The 23,183-nt window shown below is 39.4% G+C and overlaps 2 protein-coding genes across 2 annotated transcripts in view; one reads left to right on the top strand and one right to left on the bottom strand.

The window, feature by feature from the left end:
* Positions 1 to 248, bottom strand: part of AK5 (adenylate kinase 5) — a 101,153-nt gene extending 100,905 nt beyond the window's left edge. The window contains exon 1 of the mRNA XM_014939166.1: positions 4 to 248. Coding sequence (XP_014794652.1) covers positions 4 to 61 — 58 coding nt within the window. The 5' untranslated portion in view covers positions 62 to 248. The remainder of the gene's footprint in view (positions 1 to 3) is intronic.
* A 17,387-nt stretch (positions 249 to 17,635) lies between these two features.
* PIGK (phosphatidylinositol glycan anchor biosynthesis class K) overlaps positions 17,636 to 23,183 on the top strand; it is a 69,355-nt gene continuing 63,807 nt past the window's right edge. Inside the window, exons 1-3 of the mRNA XM_014939320.1 lie at positions 17,636 to 17,759; positions 19,283 to 19,336; positions 21,537 to 21,628. Of these exons, the coding sequence (XP_014794806.1) occupies positions 17,685 to 17,759; positions 19,283 to 19,336; positions 21,537 to 21,628 (221 nt within the window). The 5' untranslated portion in view covers positions 17,636 to 17,684. The remainder of the gene's footprint in view (positions 17,760 to 19,282; positions 19,337 to 21,536; positions 21,629 to 23,183) is intronic.

Here is a 23,183-nt window from a genome sequence, read left to right as displayed (position 1 = left end):
CCTCGAAAAGCTGCGGGATCTCCCTGCGGGCCAGATACTCCTTCGCCTCGCCGGCGCTCATACCGCCAGCCGGGGACGGGGGCGCGGGTGGGCAGCGCCGAGCCCCGGCGCGGCGGTGCAATGCGGGAGCCTCGGCGAGGCTTCCGCGGGCGGGCGGGCGAGCCGGGGCGGGGGGTGCGTGGGGGAGGAGGGAGGCAGGCTGCCCGCCTCCCCGTCCCCGCTGCACGGAGGGAGCCGAGGGCACGTTTTCCCCCCGGCGGGGAGGCAGAGCGTGCGCAGGCTGCCGCGGAAAGTTTCAGGGGGTGCCTGCGGGGAGGCGGTGCGGGAAGGGGGGGGGCTGCGCCTGGCTGCGCGCCGCGGGCAGGGTGCCCCGGGAGGGATCGGACCCCGGCTCTCCGGGGGGCACCGTCCGCCTTCGCCGTCCTCAGGCGTGCCCCGCACGCTGGGAGGGATGTGACAGCCAGATGCGGGGAGGGGGGGGTGCTGTGCGCGGGGGTACCGCAGAGGTGGCGGGAGCTTCCCTGTGTACCGCCGGCTCTGCCCTTGGCATCGTTTTTTGGCGTTTCGTATGCGTTGGGCTGGTAAAAGGCGATGAACTGTGATCACTTATGAGTCTCCGTGATCGTCGGGTCACAGGCAGAGACCTGGAGGCATCTCTGGTCCAATCTCCTGCTCAGAGCAAAGGCAGCTCTTGAGGTCAGAACAGGTTGCTCAGGGCTTTGTCTAGTCTCATCTTGTGAAACCTCCAGGGATGGAGACTGCGTAGCCTCTCTGGGCAACCTCTGCTTGGCTGGTCTCGTGGTGAAAAAGGGTTTTCCTCTATTCAGCATCTCCCTTGCCTCAATTTTGTTGTGAAGAGCCTGGCTCCATCTTCCTGATAACCTCCTCACAAGCAGTGGAGAGCTGCTATTATCACAAAATCACAGAATCATCGTGGTTGGAAGGGACCTCTGAGATCATCGAGTCCAAACACAAACAAACAAACAAACAACAACATCATACACAACACCCCACCACATCACACCCACCCACAAACCAATAATTGCGGGCACTAGAGCATGCCCTGAAGAGCCATGTCTACACGTTTCTTAAATACCTCCAGGGATGGTGACTCCACCCCCTCCCTGGGCAGGCTGTTCCAGTGCCTGACCACCCTCTCAGTAAAGTAATTCTTCCTAAATTATGTCCCCTCTAAGCCTGCCACAGGCTGAACAAGCCCATTTCCCTCAACCTCTCCTCAAGGGCAAGTGCTCTCATCCCTGACCATCTTTGTAGCTGTCCACTCCACTCACTCCAGTTTATCAACATCTCTCTTTTACTGGGGAGCCCCAAAGAGGATACATTATTCTCGATGTGCTCTGAGGAGTGCTAAGGAGGAGGTAGTTTTTGTGATATTCTGTAGCATACTGGAAGTCAGAGTAGATTATTTCAGTTACTTAACTGTCCTATATTAAGCTTGGTGTTCCAATTATACTTTAATTTTTGGTTATCTCTTCTAACACAAGATCCATGTAGATGCACACCCGAACAGGAATCGGTTGCGTAAGTGCAAGCTTATGAACAGCAGTGAGCAAGTGCCTTCCGTATCTCAGGTTTTTTTAGACACAGGATAGCTCTTCTCAGGAGTCTTTTAAGAAGCTTCTCCCCCTTGTATGTGATTTGTGGATCAATATCAGTTTGACAAGGCTCGCCCTCTCACTTGCAGCCATATTCCTCATTTTGCTGCTTCTGTAGGTGACTGCCCTCTTTTTCCTCTGCTCTGCCTCCAACTTGTAATGTAGACAATTTCCTTTCTCTTGGAGAGGTTTCCAGTCCTTGTTCATTCCCCAAACTGCTAAACGCTGCCCCAGGGGGAGTGCCATGATCTTCTGACAAATAGGATGTGGCAGTTGCCCGAGTTACCCAGTTACTCCCAGCAGCTTCCACTTGTAGGGCATTCACTAATGTCCCCTCGTAGCAGTCCACTGATGGATGGCCTATTCTCCATGTCAGCTGAAGTATCTCTGGAAAGAAGTTTGGATTAAACAGCTTAAGATCCTTTCCAGCTCCATTTTCTATGAATACAGTAGTTCCCACTTAGGGAAGCTCCAGTAACGTCACTGAATTGCCACTTCTCATATGTTTAAGACCTTAGTCTGCGCCGGAGAGTTCAATCGGCATTCATCTGCAGTCCCTCTCATCCTCCCATGAACTCTGGATGTGGCTTTACCCCTACTTTCTCTTGCTAAGATTTTAATACAACCAAATGTAAATTCATTGAAAAGCACAGCATCTTAATTTTGATTGAGTAAAAAATAGAGTAGGCTTCAATGTCCTAATCAAAAGATATGAAATATAATTGCTTTTAAAAGACTCTAGATGAAGCTTGACAAAAGGAAGACTGAATTAAATTAAATAGGCATTTTCTTAAAAGAAGATCTTTCCTAAGGAGGGCTAATGGAAGATGCCATTCTACTTAGGAAGACAGATGTGTGGTTTTGGCATTTTGTTGTTTTTATTATTATAATTCTTTTTTTAGTTTATTAAAAAAAATCAGCTGTGTTATTGTTGTCTCAGAAAAATTCCATGTATAGGCTTTCAGCATGTATATTTTTATATTTTCAACATTTATGGGTAATTTAGTATCTCATCCAATGTCCTGGAGTGATGAAGAAAAGTCTTTTCTTTCACATGCTTTCCATGGCATCTTCCTCAGGAATGTGAAAAAATTTTGTGCAAAGTCTTGTTTGAGACATTTGGTTTTTAGTGTAGGCTCCCAGGCATTTTGCTCAGTTAGACAATGCTAACAGAACATAAAAATTCTGACTGTTCTGCCATAAAACTATTAGCGTTATGCACATCGAAATTATCGTTCAAAAAATGAGTAATTTCAAGCTAACCTGATTTTTGTTGCAGAAAATCAAATTCTATGTTGCAGAAATTACCACCTAAAAAAAACCCGGCCATTTAGGAAATCTGTCAGTCTGAATGTGTGAAATGGATCTGGAAAAGGTATTTTTGGATCTAATAATATGGTACCTCCTTCTTGAAGTAATTTGTTATGCATTTGCCTTTGGCAAAATCCCCATATCGAAACAGGGTCACAGGTGGGTGCTTCTCAAAGGCTCTGAAGAACATCAGCAACAAAGGATTAAGAATATATTAACTGCATACAAAGCTGGGTTATTTGTCATTTCGGGTATGTAGGCAACATAAAGGCGGCTGTTAGAAGGTTAGATGTTTGTCATTTAACAGTATCTGATCAAGAGTGTGGACGGAAATGAAGTGGTTTCACTGCCTTAGAAAATAACACAGGATGCAAAAAAAGTTCATGGAAATGGGAACAGGGATTTGAACTCCAGAGGACTGCCTGTTCCTGAAGGTCTGGGCAGCTCTGCGTGGTACGGGGGTGAGCCTGGAGGATCACTTTGGTTATACTTATACCGCTTCCTACCTCTTCTGGAGGGTAAGAAGTTACAGTAGAAAGAACAAAATTTTGCCACCAAAATGGTAACCATTCCGAAAATTCATCTTAAAAACTTCTTATGGATCCTATACCACTGGGCTGATTCCATTCTCATTCTTGTTGGTTCCTCCAGTAAATACATGAAGCTGAACTAATATGAAATTAGTATGGGATCAGCTGGAATATGCCGTTCTGGGCCTTCTCTTCTCCTTGGCTAAACCAATTACCTAACACCCATAGCCTTCAGTCAAAGCTTAATTAGGTTCTATGTTTTCAAAAATCACTTCAGAATCCCCCAGTATTTTATGAGTCTTCTAGTTTTCTGTCTAGGGCCTGTTCAAGCACTAGTGGCTGTCATTTTTCACATCAGCTGCTGCTCTTCTAGATGTCTTTATTAAATCAGAACTGATGTCCTTGGATTGATGAGCTTATATAGGCTGGTGCAAGGTATGTGGACAGTTGAATTCGTAGATTCTGTAAGTAAACCATTACATGGAGCCTTTTTAATAGAATATGCTGAATTATATGCTTCTGATCTAGAAATAATATGCAGTTTAAGGTAAATGCAGAACTTATTCGCAGCCTCGTATTGTGCCTAGTGTGGTGTAAATTAATCGAAGGTTGCTAAAATGATCTTTTCATTTTAATGAGAGACTGGTTTTTGAATTCTTTTGCTACAGTGTTAATGGTTTTTTTTAAACCTGCTGTTTTCCCTCCCCTTTCTTTTCCACTTTGCTAAACCTTTTTTTCTTTTCTACTGATATCTAAACAGGTTACTTAAGTGAATTAAATCACTAATTGAAAGGTAGTGAATATTCTACCTAGAAAAATCTCATCTCTGGATCTAATTTTCACTATGTCTCAAAACTGACGTTTTATGGAACTTTTGGATACTAAGATACATAAAACTGGGGTGGGGGTGGGGGGAAGAAAGAAGGTTAAAAGTTTAAAAGTTTGAGGATGCATGTTTCAATCTGCTGAGAAAAATAAAAATTAAAAATGCTATGATCAAGTCTCTCCTTAACCTTTGTTTTGATAAACTAAATAGCTGTAGCTTTTATTTTCCAATTACACTGTAATCATTCTTGTGACCCTTCCCTGAACTCTTTCCAATTTATCCACACGCATCTTCAGCGAAGGCATCAAATGGGGGACACTGTTCCAGAAACGGTCACTCGGGTGCCAGGTACTGATGCCCTTCAACTGCCTGCAGTGTCCTCACTGCCCTCATCCTGGTGTTTTCACAGGTGTGGATGGAATTTGTGCCCTGCCCACCTTTATCTGGTTTAGTCTTAGCGGGCTCCCAGCAGACCTGCTCTCCACTCTGTTTTCTCACACAGATTCCTCCACTCCAGGATCAACACCCGCTCTTGGTTCTTTGATGTATAACTTCATATGCTGGCTTGCAGCCAATATACCAAGAAATCAGCTTGCTCAGTACCAAGGAGCTGACCCTTTGGTGAGTTACTGCTTTCCTGCTCTTTGTTATCTCCCAGTGGTACCAACCATTTTTTTTAAAATTTTTTTTTTTTTGGTATTCTGTAAAGCTGTTATACAGCACATGGCCAAAACACAGTTCCCATGGGACCAAACCAGAAACCCACTTAATGTCTCCCATTTACACTTCACTCTTGAGACCAGTCAATTAGTCATTAAATTTATGTGCATTAATTTTTATTCATTCGGGTTTCCTAAACCAAATGTCCTGCAGCACTAAATCAGTACCTTCAGATCAGCACCTTTTTCTTCAGCAGCAGAAACAAAGTTTCTTGAACAACTATCTGAGTAGATCTGAGAGCATCTATTTTTCAAAAGCTGGCATTTATTAGCATTAATTAAATTCCATATAAACTATATTCCAGTATGTTCTTATCAGCTGTGGTTTTTTACAAAGTTCCTTGTTAGATGGACAGGCCCATAATTCCCTGTACCACCACCCTTCTATAGCACTGGTCTAACACATTCCCAGAATGCAAATATTGCCAGGGTTTTCAGAGGCCCAAAATGTCCTTTCCAGCTGTTTTAAAGCTCCAATATAAGTTATTTAAATACACAGATTTACTCAGTTGTTTTTAGGGGCTACTATTTATAAGACTTACCTGAGTACAGTTTTAATGGAGAATGTTTCATCCTTCTCCTATGGTATAATTACATCATCAGATTATTTCTCCATATACAGAACAGAAATATTTAGTGAAAGCTTCCAATTGCTTTTGTTATATTTTGCAAGCATATTCCAATAATATTGCTGGGATCCTTTTCTTTCTTCTATTCAGAAAAACAGCTCTTTTAAATGCTGTTCCACCTGTCTCACCACTGGGGTTTATGTTGTTTTGTTTCCCTTCTCATTTTTTTTTTCACAGTTCTTAAATCTCTCACATATATTTCTTGCAGCTTCTAGTATTTGTTATAGATTTTTTTTTATTCTTATGTATCTTTATTTTCAAGCCAAATTGTTTTTTAACCAGCACTGGCTTTTTTTAATTATTTTTTTTTTAATTAAGAGGTTGTTAGTGTTTTGGCTCTTTTGTTAGCATTTCTTAAATAATTCCCAATTATCATGCATATTTTCCTATTTAGATCTTTATCCTTGATCTGGCTCATAGTAATTAGATCGTATGAAGATATTGTACAGGCATTATGTAACTTAATAAATCCAAGGTTACCACCTCAGGAGGCCCTTAAGCCTGAGCGAGATGGAAGGCAGGAGATCCTGTAGAGGTTTTCCTTGTTCTTCACTGGTCCCTGAGGCGGCTGCTCGCTACTGGTGAGAGCACAGACTAAGGGCTTACATGGACTTTCAGTCTGATCCATTACAGATTCTTGATGCTTTTTGCTTTTATTTTATGTCACTTAAACTGAAATTCCCTCTCCCCCCCCAGTATTATAGAAATTGCTTTTCGGGAGGCTTATTTTCTTTTCCTAAGTTACCATTTTTCAGTAACTGATTAATAAACACTCAAATAATTTGATACAGGATTTTCCATGACTTAGAAATGCTGTGCTATTTTTTTCCAATAACGTTTTTATTTCCTTGTCTTTATGTCATGAGGTTCAAGCCACAAAATTTAAGGTTCTAATCTATGAATTGTCCCCAAATAGATAATTGAGAATAAAGCAATTTCAATTAATCTTGTTTACTCTTTATGAACTAAGGAAATCTGGGTAGCTGTAGGGAGAAAAAAACCAACAACATAAAGAAACACAGTAAAATTCAGTTAATAAAATAGGCTAGAACTGAATAATGACTTGTGGGTGGTGGTGGGAACAGAAAAGAATTCAAACACAGCTCTTAGACCTCATCCTGGGAATGCTACGGAGCATAAGATTGTTAGGAAGTGTGAGTCCCTGCTACTTATCATTTGGATTTTATTTCAATGGTAGAATGGACCAGTCCCTTACAACGTTATTTCTGTAACCTGTTATTCAATCATACAGTGAAAATCTTCCCTACTTGAAAATCACCTTGATACAAAGTACAGCTCTTGAAACGATGAGCCTCTTGATTTTTTTTCTTAATAGAAAGTTAAACGAATTGAAAATAATGCCAACTTCTGAAATGAAGGGATTAGAAGATCATGATTTCAGGGATTGCTCACACTGAGAAACCTTCAACATTTTGTAATACTTACATCTTTATGGTGGCACATCACATTGTGATGTCAAGTCATGGGGAAAAAGGTGCAAGTTAGTTTGATTTTTTTTTTTTTTAACCTAGAATCTAGAAGGACTCCTAACTGGGCTTTCTTGAAGTAAGGAAGAGCCCATAGGACATTTACAAATAAAGATTTTTGTTTCACTTTAGCCAGACAAAAGTACTATTAATTTTAGTGAGGTTGTGCATGTATGCCAAGGAATAAAATAAAAGTTAAGATAAAAAAATTTTGTGACATGGCAATTTTTTTATAATTAGGATTCACAGTGGAATAACGGTGGTTGAGAGCGTTCACAGCAGTAACTGTGGCATTCTGGTAAAAAGTGAAGAGTCACCTATTTCCACATCCAGTGTGTATTCAGTGTTCACCACAAAGCAGTAGCTGTCGAAACATCGCTCAGCCACTGGTGGTGTTTTGTTGTTAAAGAACTGAATTTCTTTAGAGCTAAAGCTCTGTTTCTTTTTCATATGATATAATAAAGTGGGAAATGACGATCCAAACCTTCTTTTCTAAACTCAGGAAGGCTGTGACTATGGCAGGTATTAGCTCATAAGTCTGAATTCTATTCTAAGGAATGGGTTTTTCGGGGGGGGGGGAATTTTAATTTTGATTGAGGTAAGTAATTTTTCAATGATCTTAAGGTTCTTGAACTCATCTGTTTAACTTTTTGTTCTTGCATCACAATTAATAGAATTAGGTAATAATTAAATAAAAATCAGAATATAGAACAAGGACAAGATAAAGAAATTGCATCTTAAGATAAAATGGGATCCGCTGAAAGACAGCATAAGAGAAATTGCTGAATGTTTTAACTATGGAAATGTTTTAATGTTAATTCGGAATTCATTCTGACTTTCTGCTGACGTACAAGAACATTGCCTGAATTTAGTCACCAACTTCAGTGAATGCTTTCTTGACAGTATAACAAATGAGAATTGGATCAAACACCTGTTTTCAGTAGAAGATGACACCCTGCCAGATGGCTTATTAGCAAAGATAACAGAACAGTTGATGAAACTGTCATATGATGGTTGAACTTGAACTCAGATTCATCAAAGCATGGGTTGAAAACTTTTGGTTAAATGGAAGAAAAGAGTTTAGCCTGATACTGGATAGAGCCTGATACTGAATAGTTTTTAACAGTTGAAATTACTAATAATCATTAACACTTCTTGAATGACCAAGACACTTTTTTTGCTGCCATGCTACCCAATAAACCTAAGTAGTTGTTCAGCTGCAGAACTGAGCAGGACCCTTGGCCCCGTCTTACTAATATCTTTTAACAGATGAGGCAATTGTGTTCTGGAAAGCAAATACACCCTGGCTGGCTGGTGGGGTCATGACACAGGCAGGATTCGGGAGAAGCTTGTTAGGAATAGCTGTTTCCAGGATCACTCCTTACGAAATTCTGCTCCTATGTGAGCTCATCTCAAGAGGCAGGTTACTATAAAATGACACAGGTGTAAAAGTGACAAACTGTGGCTGCAGCTTTCATATTTATTCATAAATGTTCAGGAAAAAAAAATTAAAAAGACTATTTTGATTCATGTATTTGAAAAAGTGATCACTCGCTTCAAATGTCTTCCCTTGTGTATTCTGTATCTTTGTGGGTTCATGAAGAAATCCTTGTCAGTATCTCTTCTTTCCTTTTATATAAGTTATCTTATAAAACTGGAATCACTAATATATTCCTTGTCCTGATTTATTAAAAAATCTGAAAGTACAGTTGTCTTGAAGTCTGCAGTCTTAAAAGTGTCTTTCATAGCTCTCTGACTTCACTGGGACAGTGAGGAACTAAGATGATATTAACATGTGTTTGAATACTTCACATCTGATAAATCAGAAAGGAATTTATTAGCAATAACACCAAGCAAGTAACTTTTTTTTTTTTCTTCAGCGGGTATATTCTGTATAACTAATGGAACAGGTTCAGGCATTTTGCTACAGTCTTTACTGTTCCTTTTGTTGCTGGCTTACAGCTCAATTGGTACTATTTGGAAAAGATTTGAATATTCAAAGATGTCTTAAATTACTTCTTTCTCTACATTATAGAGCTAAATCACCTCCACATCAGTTTTGGACAGAATTTTAAAAATTACCCTGTAGTGTAGCTGACATTTTATTGTTCTATATAAGTTGACTGACAGGTAATGATATTCTACTGCATTTTCCAGGTTTTTCTGCTGAAACTTTTTTATTCCCTCAACCTCTGAGCTAGGGAAAAGAGAATGTCAAACTGTACAGGCTTCCTAGCTGGCTTCTTCTATGGAGACACCGATATGAGCAATTTCTGGGAAAAAGACTGATTTTACCATTCAATATTAGTAACACACGCAGAGACATACTCCCTTTCCAAAACAAAATTTCCACGTTTAAACCTAAGAAGATCTCCTCTGAGAGAGAAAATACACTTGGTTTCTAGACTTCTGAGCAAATAAATAGCCTAATGGCTGAATTCATTTTACAAAAGGATTTGAAAACCAATATGGCAATTTTAGATCATCATAACCAGATATAGAATCACTGAAGGAAATGGAAAAGATGGTTTATACTGTTCTGGTTCCTAGATGAGGATATAAGGCAGGCAAAATATGTTCAGCCTCCTTAATTTTAAATAATCTTTTAGAATCTTGTGATAAAAACCCATCCATAAGGAAGAATCTGTATTAAAAATGCTTCTCATAACATGATAATGTACAACAATCCAAAAAATTGAAATTGTTTTCCTTATCTTGTGGAAATATATAGGCAAACAGAATCAGATGAAAGAGCAACAATGAATAAATAGCAGCAACACCCAAAAATTTTGAATAGGGTTTGAACTATCCTGGTTTCAAGATGACATCAAATTAACACTGAATACTGTGAGATCCTTCAGTAAGAGGTGCTGTACAGATGCAAAGCATTTATTATTCTTACATTTAGCAAAGTCAAATGATTAGAAACTTTATTCCAAAGCTAAGTAGCAAGTAAAGTTATGTACCCTTGACTTCATACCATGATTTTGATGTCATTATTCTGAAAAGGCTAATCCTAATTTGCTCTTTTTGAGGTACTGTTTGTGAAACTTCAATCTTGAATTCTTGCAGTACATAAATAGAGCATATATTTCTGCACCTGATAAATATATGTATTATTTTCTTGATATATATATATATAATATGAAGACGCAGCCAATAGACATTAGTAAATAATATGTATTTGACATGCTTAAACCCCGGTTCTTTTATTAAAAGCTTGGGTTGAACTATCTGAGAATGCCAAGAGAAAGTTTTTTCTTTTTTTTCCTATTGATTAACCCATTGTCAGAATGTCATATCCTCCAACCCAGAAAGCTAACAATCTGTTACAAAACAAAAAGGAGGTCTCACAAATGCAGATTTAAGTCACCTTTATAGTCTCTAGAATGGAAGACAGGCATATATATCAGTTAATCCCAAGTCTGTTTTGACTTAAATTGTGCTGTTTGGGGTTTTGAGCCACTGAACTGTAGGGAGTTTGGCCATTTCATTGACCCCGAACATACGCCTTTGGGCTGGGTCTGAGTGGTGGGGCAAAAGCCTCCCAAAGCTACCCCACTCAACAGTCTATGAAATTGGGACATATAGCAGGCTCTTGTGCTATAAATCTTTAATATATACACACATAATTGTTATTCTTTAATAAAGTATTGTTAGTTAATCTTTTTTTTTCCAAGTGTAAGATTTTTTTCCCCAGCATTTACATAATGTCATAATGAGAGAAATTTTGTTTCAGGAAATCCTTGATAACTATCAGAGAGTTAAAGTGCAGGAAGTTGATTTTCGCTGAGATAATACTTTTGCAAATGCATCCATTAAGGCACTGATTATTTGAAACTGATTGACTGTTCGGCGTCTTTTCTCCATATAAAAATCAATCACCTTGAAAGAACATGTAAATTCCAATGCCTACCTTGAAATGTAAAAGGTCATTAACTGCAGTAAATGCAGCTTTTACATTTTCATGTAATATATATATAGCAGCTAAACCAATTAGTTCACGTCATAGAACAGGACAGATACACAGAAACAGCAGGCACATATTCATATATTGGTAATTCCTATTATCATTAGAACTTTTTTTTGCTGCTCTCCTTCAGTTAGAAAAATCTCATCAGGATACACTCCTTAACACGAAGATAAAGACAGGTAAAAAGAAAGTGATTTTTTTTTTTTTTTAATTCATGAGGGAGTTGCAGAACAATATAGAAAAATTTCCATATGCATTCTGGTATGGGCACTTCTCTTCAGTTTGCACAATATCCTCATCAAAGAATCATGATCAACTTAGGCCACACAATCTGGCTTTTAAGAAAGCAAGTTTACTTTCTTGCTGAATGTGTCATTTGATTTCATCCAGACTTTCTGCTTAGTAATAGCTCATTTAATTTTTTAAGTAAAATTCCACCTTGCACTGAATGCCAGCATTGTAACGGTGAAAAGGCCTTTACTGACCTTCTGCACAGAAGGAAATTTCAACAAGATTGCATTTTGATAAATCATAGAAAAATCTGGCTCCCAAGCATTATGATTTCAATTTATGAAGTAATTCTAGCATTTCTACTTGGGAACAGCTTCCAGTAAATATGCTTAAAGAAATAGGTACTTTTAATTTCAAAGAGCATGGAGTTATAATTTATAGTATATTGAAGGATATTCCATGCTTAGTTCAGCATGAGGACGTTCCACCTGATCTGCAGCAGCTTTTACATTATCCTGCTAAATGAAGCTAAAGAGGGACCCAAACGCTCTGCATTTGAGTAGTCAGGGAAATTATTAAGGTTTGCTGATCCACTACCACTTTTGTTCACAGCCGAGCAGGTACTCTAAAAAGTGAGCTTTTGTCTATAAATTTTTTGGGCTGTTTTGATCTACTCTACCCCATAGCTCCTGGAAAAAACAGAAATAATCATGCATATTTACATTTAAAAAAATTAAATTGGAATAGGTTTCCCATGGAAGCTGTGGAGGCCCCATCCCTGGAGGTGTTCAAGGCCAGGCTGGATGGGGCTTTGAACAACCTGCTCTAGTGGGAGGTGTCCCTGCCCATGGCAGGAGGGTTGGAACACGATGATCTTTGAGGTCCCTTCCAACCCTAACCATTCTATGATTCTATGAAATTATTCCTTCTGTTGAGAATATTTCTTTAAATTTCCTAATGGCCTATTTTTGGATTTATCTTAAATTTTGCTTCTCAAGTGCAATCTTCCACTAATCAATTCTAATAACATTTCAGTACTCATCACACAGTGATCTACATAACCTTTCCTGGCAATTTACTGGATACAGTTTTAGTCACTGTTCAAATATTTAATGTTAATCAATGTCATTGTACTTGGCGTATGAGTAACCTTTTTTAAAGTTGACTCAGTGCTCACTGTATATCTTATTTCTAATATGATTTTCATAATATTAAATGTACTTTTTTTTTTTTTCAGGTAAAGCTGATGTGCATTCAGCCTTTAACTTTCAAAACTTTTGTTTGTTTTCTCATATAGCTGATGAGTAGTCCTCAACGGAGTTTAAAAAAGACACCCTTGCTGCAAATGAAGTCAGTAACTTGGAAGACAAAAGGATATATTTAGATTGCAGGCTGTAGAGTTGTCTAAGAATACACACAAAAGCTTTAAGTGATGGTTTGGGAGCTCAAATGAGTCCATCAGCAACACAGTCCTTTTCTTGGGTAAATTTAACCAGCAGAGCTGAGACTGCTTCAGCTCAGACACCACAGGGAGGACTTTCCTGAGACATTCAGACACTTGCTGTGTTTAGGACACAGGACAGATTTATCACAGAGATGTCAGAACTAGTAGTGGAATACAAATTATGATTTCTTAATGATTCTAAGACATGATGTGTTACATCCACTGCTTGAAATCAAGAGTAAAACTATGGTTATAAACTTAGCTTTACTTAGGGCAATTTAATTAAGATTCTTATCTTGTTCCCAATTAAGAAGCCCATGAATTTTCTATTTGAGAATGAACGCTTTTGAAATATCAATGGAAAATACAATGGAAAGGGTGATTTTAAAAAGATGAAGGCTTTTTTTTTTTACTGTTGTATCTTTCACATATTTTGTTATTTTAATAAATGAGAATGTTTTGATAAAAGTTCTCACCATTGTTGTCTATTGAGAGAAACATTGATGTACTGAACCCAAATGTAATGTGCATTCATATTTCATGACTGCCATCATACCCAACAAACCATGTGAACAAATTGCCACTGGTGTTTCATATTTTCTTTTCTCATGTTTTACTAACTTATTCTACCAATTTATTTTATCAACAGGATAACCTGTTGGAATGGTTTGTAACCTTATGTCTTCTGAAGATAAAATACTGGATTATTACAGAATTCAACATTCTGGAAACTCCATGCCAGGTGGCAATTGCATCATTAATGACAGAACAGAACTGATGACAAGGTAGATGGTTAATTCATAAAGAACAAATGTCAACTGAATTTCATTGTAGGTTTCAAGGGTTTTGACTGTGTTCTAGTTTGACCTCAAAAGGCACTGTACAAAATGTCTATCATCTCACTTTGTAAATAACAGTAAAATATATTTTCTAGTTTGATTCCGATGTAGAGGTAAGCAACTTGATGCTATGGATGAACAAAAGTGTATGTTCTAATGTGTTCAACCGGTGTCCAAAAATAACCTATTGATGAGCACAGTTCAATACAATTGTTTCAGTTTGATAATATTAGAAGCAAGGCTTCTTTCAAGTTATTTTCCGTTGGAAGTTCTGTATCTATTACTCTCACTTTATTCTTTTTGCATATTTGTTATCAGTATTACTTTGCTATTGTAAATATTTTTAAAGAACAAACATTCTGTAGTCAAGCCAGTTTTCCACTAACAGAAATGGGAAAAAAACCCCAAATTAATAAGATTAATCATGAATTTGATTACTGCAGTTTCATTCAGGCTTCAAATTTGAAGACAGCCATTTTATCAGCTCAGATACTGTAGTAGACTTGTTTGGTTGGTACAAACTTTTTAATGCATTGCATTGGACAGTCAAAATGAAGAAAGTAATACATGTGCATTTTTTTAGTGAGATAACACAGTTGAGCTATTATTGATGATTCCTTAAGAATCAGTCTTGCTGACTTACTTAACTGCAAGAGTTCCTTCCCATTTTTCTTTTGGAAGCATAATAAATACAGCCAAAGATATATTTCTTTATCTTCAGCTGTAGAAAATTATCAGGCATTATGTGCAAGCCTGATAAAAACTGTAAAAGAAACACAGAACAAGGACCAAGAGACATTAATCAAGGTTAATACCAATAAAATTAAAGATATTTAATTGGTATTTTTGGTACAGAAAAGAGTTTGTGGTCAAAAAGTGTCAAGGGCGGTCTAGTAGGCACAAACCCAGAGCTCTCGGGGTTACACGTGGGATTGCTGCCCCTCCTCAGAGGAAGGCTGGATTGGTTTGCTCCGTGCTGGACAGGAGCAAACTAACAGATGGCTCTTAGAGGGCAATTTCTAGAGGGTATAGATTAGAGGATTAGGGCCTGAGCTACCTGCTGGAGGAGCAAAGAATCTGGAAGGGCACCAAGATGTGCACCAATGTGAATACCAGCTGCAGTCACAGCAGCTTTTTAAACAGTAGTTTTAATTACAAATCATTTTGGGATACACATTTGGTGTCCTTTCCAATTACTCAGCATGAGGTACAAGAAACATTGTGGCAAAGGTCAAGCTAAAGAGACTCAGAGCATGAAAAATACTGTGATTAGCATGAAAACAAAGCAGAATGAAGAAACAGAAGGAGACGGCATAGAGCTTTATTTCTAGAAAAAAAAATCCTGTACAGACAGGGAAGCAAACAACAAGTCTGTATTGAGAGCTGCCTAAGGGAATAAAGATGAAAGAAATGAAGGCAAAGCTTTTGGTACTGTCTTACTGGGAAAAAAAAAAAAAAAAAAAGTGATACCACCTCCAGGAATAATGCCTGAAGCACTGGCACACTCATGCGTGACTGATGAATGCTAAAGCCCATGCGAGACTGAGACTGTAAGGAAATAAAAGCCAGAAGCAGAAGAAATAGATCCATTACAAAATACACTCAAGAAGGCTAAGAGAATCCAGAAAGCAAACCACAGACAGATCTAAAAAAGTGAACTGTGCACTGTATTAGGTGGCATACAAATCAAGAGGGAATAATGGCCGTTCTTTTGGAATATTCTAACAAGCTTGTGCAACCGAGTTTGCCCTGACTCAGTGCTGTCTCTGCCCTGGGATGGAAAGGCAGCAGTATGTCCTGAACACCCACCATCAAAGAGGAAAACCTGCAGTGGGACTGTAGTTGATCCAAACATTGCTCACTGCAGCAGACAGCATGTGACACCAGACTGATGACTTTGCAGCTATGCTCTTAGGTCAAGAGCCAGCTAAACCTCCCCGCAGATTGTAGAATCAACTACGTATAACCCATGAGAAACAGCAGCAATATTGACTGGACAAGCGTGCTCAAACTATTCTGACTATTGATGAAACCTAGTATTTAAAATCTCATCCCCTGAAAGAGATCTTTCACATAAGGAAAATTTGCCACAGTTCTTAATTGCTCAGCACAAGTAGCAGATGTCTGTGTGTACAGTCCATAGGCAATAGCCTATGTTTACATCATTCCCATGCTACATGACAGAAATTTGGGGATTTTTTTTCCATTTCCTTTTTTTCTTATGCAGCAAATCATACACGGTGACCTTAAAAGAATGTTATTAAAACTACAAAGTCAAGTATTCCAGAGAATGACAAAATTATGGTCACCTGTGATACAAATTTCAGAAGGTTCAGGAGTTTTTAAGTGAATAGGATGTTTTTAAGTTTTATTCGCAGAAAAGATGTTTGTTACTTCTCATCTCAGGAATGTTTCTTGGTAAGCTGAAGTTACCTTTAGGTAACATTTGACTTTTCATTCAGTATGAATGTCAGGACTCATGCCTGTTTCAAAGATGCACCATCACGATACTGCTGATGAAATTATTTCTATGGGAAAAGCCATTGACCAATATACATGACACCAAAGGATGAATATTTGTAATAAATGCAGAGAGCAAAGAACCAAGATTAACAGAAAGAAGTTCAGTCAAAGGTTGAGACCTTCTGCCACGTGCTATCTGACCAACTTCTCATGGGAGCTGAAAGGTAATGAGGAGCTACCTGAGTCAAAGCACATGAAATCAACTCACAGTTTATAAAACTGCACAAGTAGATGCTCTGAAAGATAGCTGCCTGTCCTTTAGAATTACTAACGCATCCTGAACACATCTGAGAATGATCAGAGACCTAAGTGGAAGCATTTGAAAGGGCAAGGAAAAAAGCTTAAGCTTGGCCCTAGTCTTAAATTCATTTAGCTTTCTGGAGCAAGAAGATGAACAGTGCAGCTTACAAGCAGGGGGGACAAGCAAGGGACACACAGATGCCCATTGCACTTCTCAGCAGGTTCATAAAAGGCTCACACATGAGACGCGTTTGGGCACAACAGAAGCTGCTGCCTTCCTTTGAAAGGGAGTAAGTTCATTAGCTTTAGGCACAAAAGAAAAGATGATCTAATCACAGGTGATTATTTTTATCAAGGAAACCAGTGATGCTTTCAGAGAGAAAACGTGATGTTATTGAAATTCCAACATCAATACACGGAAATATGCTCCTGTCTCAGAATGTCATTACTGATGACAAGTACAGAGAGCAGAAAATAGTCTCCATGGTTCAGGGCAGATTCTGAATCTTCACTAATGGAACGCATCAGGCAATTGAGCAAAGGTGGTGACAGGATGAGTTAGTGGAAATAAAAGGATTGTACCAAGTGGTTCAATAGATTGAAATAAAAATCTGATGATTCATCAGCTCTGAGGGATGTATGTGCCAAAGGCCAGGCTACAGCAAGGTATCTTGACACAACATGTACTTTCAGACCCCCCTCTCCTGCCCATGGAAGGCTGTCCCTCTCCCCCGCTCTCTTCTTCAACCTCCAAAGCAGCTCTGACCTGCGGCCACCAAGGCCTGAGGCCACCCTCGGCCTCAAATTCACACAAAGTTGATTTGAGTGTATTTTTGGTGGAAGACAGCGAGACGTGTCTGTTGTTACACCCCCAGCAGCCTCCCAAACTGAAGGCCAGACGTGAGGCCACAGTGTTTGCTGCCTCCAGCCAGGCCTGTCCCAGCGATGGGCAAGGTGTTACACCTCACACCGAGTTGCCACAAACACCTGTGCTGGGGGCAACGCCGGGATTTGCGACCATTACTGCCTCGGCTCTGTAAAAATCGAACTTAAAGCAAACTCTCCGGGGGCTGGGAAGGCCGGGGCAGTTTTGATATGTGACTAAGCGCCTGGCGCGGCTGAGAGCAGGGGCACCGTTCCTGCCAAACAGCTTTCGCTCAGGAGCCGTCAGCGAGCGACGGAGTCCAGCTCCCGCCGCGGCGAGGCAGCCGCCGGCCCCGCTCCGCTCCCCTTCCTGAGGCGGCGGCGCGTGCGCACAGGCCGCACCCCCGTCGGTAGTTGCGGCGGCCGGGAACTTGCGGAGGAGGTGGGGTAAGATGGCGGCCCCCGTGCCGGCCGTCGCAGCCCTGTTCCTGGCGTGCTGCGGCGCAGCGCTTGCCAGCAGCGTCCAGGTACGGAGCGGCCGGCGGGAAGAGAGAGAGGGGCAGGTGGCCCCGCCGCGGGCTTTTGTGCTGCTGCGTCCCCTCGTCTCCTCCTCTCCGCAGGCAGAGCTCGCCCCGCCGCCGCTCAGGGGGCCGCGCCGGTGGAGCTGCCCCGAGGCGCTCCGGGTTGTCTTGGCTTCGGCGGGCGCAGTCCGTGAGCGGCGTCTTCCCGAGCGGAGGAGCGGACTGCCCGGGCACGGTGCTGCCCACCCCGGACAGGACCCTCCCCCGGACCCCCAGCGGCCCACCCGGCCGGGGGGGGGTGTTGTGTGGGGCGGAGCGAGCCGGAGGCAGCGGGGCTCGTCAGGCACATGTCACTTCTTTAAAGAAAAACCCACCCAGTCTTTGTAGGTTTCACTGGGGTGCCGTGTAACTTTCAAAAGTCGGTGTTCTTGCCTTCCTTTTCCGGGCGTTTTCTGACTAAACTCTGTGTGGACAGGTTAAATCCCGGGGGCCGGGTCCCCTGTGCCCATCTCACGGGTGCCGGCCGTTTGCACACAGAAGGTGCTAATGTTTTTTGTTGTGTTGTTTTTTCAAGTGGGAGTAATTTTATATTTCAGTAATTATGCTTTTTTGCACAGTGCCCACACTACATCTGGGATGTTGTTTGCCTTTGAATTCTGCTTTATTATCAAATTGTTATACTTGAAATTAATTACAGATACGACTGAAAAATAGCCAGTGGAAATATTTTTAGAGTATTTTGATTGCCAATTAAACTACAAATTGTTGGCTACTTGAAGTACAATTTGCTTTACATATATTTTAGCAAATGCTGTTTCTGTTACTTTATGTTTTGTGTGAGACCACAGGCATTCGCCTGTTGGTCCTCAGTTAATGGAGTCCAGTTAACAATCAGTAACTCTGGATTCTTGTCCTGTGACAGAGTCGTTCCCTTACCTCTGGGAAGTCTTATCCCCTTTCTGTGTCCCAATTTATGCTATCTGTTAAAGTGCCCTGTCTGCAAAGCGTGGTGAGAACTATGGATAGCACAGAGAGGGTGGTTGTTGTCACAGCTCCTGATTTTGGAAGATAAATGCAACCACTTTGGATTTAAAATGGATTAAAATTGCAGATTCACTTACCTGCTTTTGAAAAAATGAGGGGAACAATGAAAACAGAAATGAATCCAAGCCCCTTTTCTCATGAAGGAAGAAACTGTAGGTCAATAAATAATTTTATTTTGTTCTTGGAGTTCCCTTTGGAATAGAGATGTGTGGGCTTTTTTGTTTTAACTAAGCTGAAAGTGACTAATATGTCTTTTTCCTTTGTCACTTAGTGAGTTTCAGGGAAAGATTTGGAGCAATTAGCTTGCATGAAATGAGCGAAACTGAGTAAGGAAAATTGCCTCACTTGAAGCTTTTGTAAGGTTTATTGAGTGTTAGTATGTGGTAAATGTATGCATTGAACACTGTTTTGTGGAAACAACAAAAATATGAGCAGCTGTTTCTTTCTTATTGCTGGAAAACATCTAGTATTTTCTCATCTTTCAGGATCAAGCAGAACAGTTCTTTAGAAGCGGACATACAAATAACTGGGCAGTTTTGGTAAGTGTGGCCCAGGTTGTTTTCTTCCAATAAAGTAGATAATTTTTCATCAGGAGTCATATTTGCAAAAGTCACTCAGGAGTTTGAAAGAGATGGGAAGATAAAGACTTGGAAATGAATAAATTTGAAATTGTGCCTGCAAATTTATTACACTGTAATAAAACTGTCTTTTCAGTGTGACTGCATTTCAAGCACTAAAATCGTCAAGCTACATGACAGGATTCATAAAACAAAAGTTCTGACAGCATTAAAACAGTTAAATCACCACACTGCATGTTCATCAAAAGTGTAATTCTGATATCATAAATGTATATCTCTTTGACCAGAAAGAATAAAAATCAGAAATAAATTGTACCGTACTCAGTCTGTTAACTTAACAGGTTTAGAATGAAATAAATTCAGGCAACATAACAATGAGATCAACAATTCTTATCCTAGTTTAGTTTTCTTTTCTTTCTTTTATTAGCTTTGAATCATGCTACACAATTGGTTCTTAATCACAATTCAGGTCTTAATGACTAATTTGTTTCAGAACACTATTGTAATTACTCCGTAGCAGCTGTTTGTTTTCCAGATACTAAAACTGAGCAATATAAAAGGAAAGTTAGCAGTAATTAATTGAATTAGAAGGAATAAATTCTATATTCTACAATGTACAAACTTGAAATTATTAAAGCATCAAGTACTGCTTTAATACAATTAACAAATATATGCTTTTGTTAGTACCTATAAAAACGCACCCAAAAAAGTGGAGAATTAGGTCCAAGGAGCTATACTTTCTGCCCTCAACAGATTCTCTGCTTGTTATATTTTTTCAGTAGTTCATGATTAAACTTTATAACAATTGCTACTAATTTTAGGCACTACTATTAGGCACTTCAGACCTGGGATCGTACTGCACCTCATTGGTAGTTTGAATTGCTGAATAGCTGCAGTGTGAATAGCTATATTTAAAGCATAGACACATTTTCCACTGTGCTGTAAGGGAGGTAATGAAGGAAAGGGACAGATGACAATATCTTGAAATGTTGTAGCTAGATTGGCCACAGTTATGTTTCAGAGCTTTGGGTCTTGCTGAAAGGCAAATATGGACTGATTCCTGTGGGCTTTTTGAATTTCCTAACTGATGGTACCGTTGAGACTCAGGGGGATACTTTCAGATTCGATTTTTATTATTATTTAACCTACTACTCTTTTCTTTTTAAGAAAAGGCTAGAGAAAAAGATGTTATATAGTATAACTTAAAGATGGTTTTGTTTAGAACCATACATTTAAAGCTGAAAAATTAAAAAGCTTTCTTAAATGCTTGTTCCTGCTTCTCTGTGGTTTTAAGGTCACCTTTTCTAAAATGCTTTTTTGCTTTGTCTGTTTGAAAGACTTGTAAAAGCGAAGGAAATTTGTCTCCAAAGGAGAATTGCTGTCCTTGGTGCGGAACAAACTAAAAGTAGTGAACTTAACTTAAATACAGGGGCAGTGATAAAGCTACTAAGGAATTACAGCATATTGCCTCTTGAGGTTTTTGGAATCTCATTGGTTTGAGCTTTTTGAGGACAGATTAAATTCCTGACCAAGGGAATAGTTGAAGTACAGAAATGGCTGATCCCCAACTGTTTTCCTGTGAAAACAGTAGAACCTGAACTCCTTTGAGGTTTTTTGAGAGTTTGTATTCAGATTTTGGTTAGAGCTCACTTGGCTCTTACTTTATTGTATTTGTCTCCTTAAATGCAGGTTTCCTCAGTGTATTTTCCCTTATGTGTGGCTTCTGCATGAATTTACTTATGCTTTTGTGCAAGAATGCTCCCAGAATGTGTTTGCTATTGAGATGAGAACTCTTCCTTTGGTCTTTCTTCCATTTGATACGGAGAAAGCAACTGAAAAAAATTAGCTTACCACTTACTATTGCTAAATTATTCCCCAAAGTTCCACTTTCTATACTTAGTTGGGTTTTATGACAGTTTTTTCATGAGTCAGTGTGTTAAGGACATTTTTTTTTAAACTTTTATATTCAGCATTTGTTGCTTTGGTACAACAAAGATTCATACAGCTTATATCATGAGTTTCTTGGTGTTGCTATGTTCTTTCTGATTTGTTACTGATTTGTTGATACTCCTCTAATCATGGTGTTCTGATGCAACGTGACAGGCCAATTTGTTCCTTTTACGCTATTTAATATGCTTTTTTTTTTCCTTATAAATTCAAGGTGTGCACATCTCGATTCTGGTTTAATTATCGTCATGTGGCAAATACTCTTTCGGTGTACAGAAGTGTCAAGAGGCTGGGCATTCCTGATAGGTGAGAGGATCTTGATGAATACAGTTCCTTGCAAATGTGCTATTAAAGGTCTCTTGTTGTCTGATGCAGTATAAAAATACATGTCTCTTCCAGGTTTAGCTGGATAAAAGTAAAAAGGTTGTGATCACATCAGTGTATTGAAAAGCGTGGCAATATTGTTGAAAAGCAAAAGCAACAAGTTACATAATAAAACTTCCAGTTGGAATAGTCTAATTAGATTAGTCTAAACATGAGGAGCTATCTGGCCACTAAAATGTACCATTTAGCAAATTGGTGAAAGCATAATGGGAAAATTGGTAAATGCATTCAGCAGGGACAATACTACTCTGAGATATGGCTCTTGCTGTACGTTAATTTCCTTTCAGTGTGGGGATGTTATCAACCCTAACTGTAGTAAAATGTATAACTTCCAAATCTGCAGCTACACTGAGAGTCTCTAAACTAAAGGCACTGAACTGAGCAGCTCCTACATATTGAATGTAGCCTTGAAAAATACATTTTAGAGAAACCAGAAGCTTTGTCCATAGGAATTGTGCTTCTCTAACAATAGCACAATGGTTAAAATAGTATCCCTTCTTTGACAACAGGTTTAGGAAGGTGAACAAACTATTCTGAAATGTCTTTTAGTTGTGTTTGTACTGGTAGTTCTAGGGGTATTGGCACATTTCCATCCATCTGTTTTGGAATGAAATTTACTTGTACCAGAACTGTGGAAGTAAATTTCAGGCACCAGCAACCAATAGTAGACAATCCATTATCAATAGATAATATAGGCTCCTATGGAAATGCTGGTGGTCCTGGGTTTTAATGTCAGTTTAGAGTACTGGTAGTTTTTCCAGCATGTCTGCCTAAAGAGGTATGGTCTGCTTCATCATTGCATAATGCATGTTCTGCTGGATTAAATTTGTATGGTATTTTTTTGTCCAAGTCAAAAACTGTAGTAGCTGGAGTCCCCGCTTAGCTTCCACTCAGCTGTGAATGCAGTATCATCCTGTTTCCTGGGTTTATTTTTAAAAAGAAGAGAGTGACTTCTCAGTTTTTGAAAGAGGAGATGTTGAAACCTAATTTTTAGAAGCTTTTGGGGGCTATAAATCCAAGGGAATGTACTGCCTAAGCACTGTGGGCGGTTTTTTTTGCACATCTCATTTGGAAGTATGTCTTCTCTCTGCTGTAGCCTTTGAATCATAGGTGCCCGAGGCACTACCTTAGGAATTCTTTCACTAGTTTTACCCTTACCTGAGGACTTTCATCTTCTCTGCATCCATCCATTTTCACCATTAATGTCAAAATAGATGGCAGCTTTAGAAATACTGCAAAAGCTACAGCATGGCTGGATGTTTCTGTTGTTGAATAGCTTGATCCACTTCTGACCCACACCCAGGGATCTGGAAATGAATCTCAAAAAGCCAGCAATACTTTAGACTAAGGTCAAGAGTAAGACATTTGAGAAGACCTAGAGAGAAAGAGAGATTTGCAGCATTTTTTACATTTGTAGCAGTTTTTACATGGGTTTGAGTGGGCTTCCCTCTTAGACAAACTTCTTCCTCTACTTGTT

The sequence above is a fragment of the Calidris pugnax genome, unplaced genomic scaffold (assembly GCF_001431845.1).
Source record: "Calidris pugnax isolate Ruff unplaced genomic scaffold, ASM143184v1 scaffold18, whole genome shotgun sequence".
In the NCBI taxonomy this organism is placed as follows: domain Eukaryota; kingdom Metazoa; phylum Chordata; class Aves; order Charadriiformes; family Scolopacidae; genus Calidris; species Calidris pugnax.
This window is presented reverse-complemented; position numbering and strand designations above follow the sequence as displayed.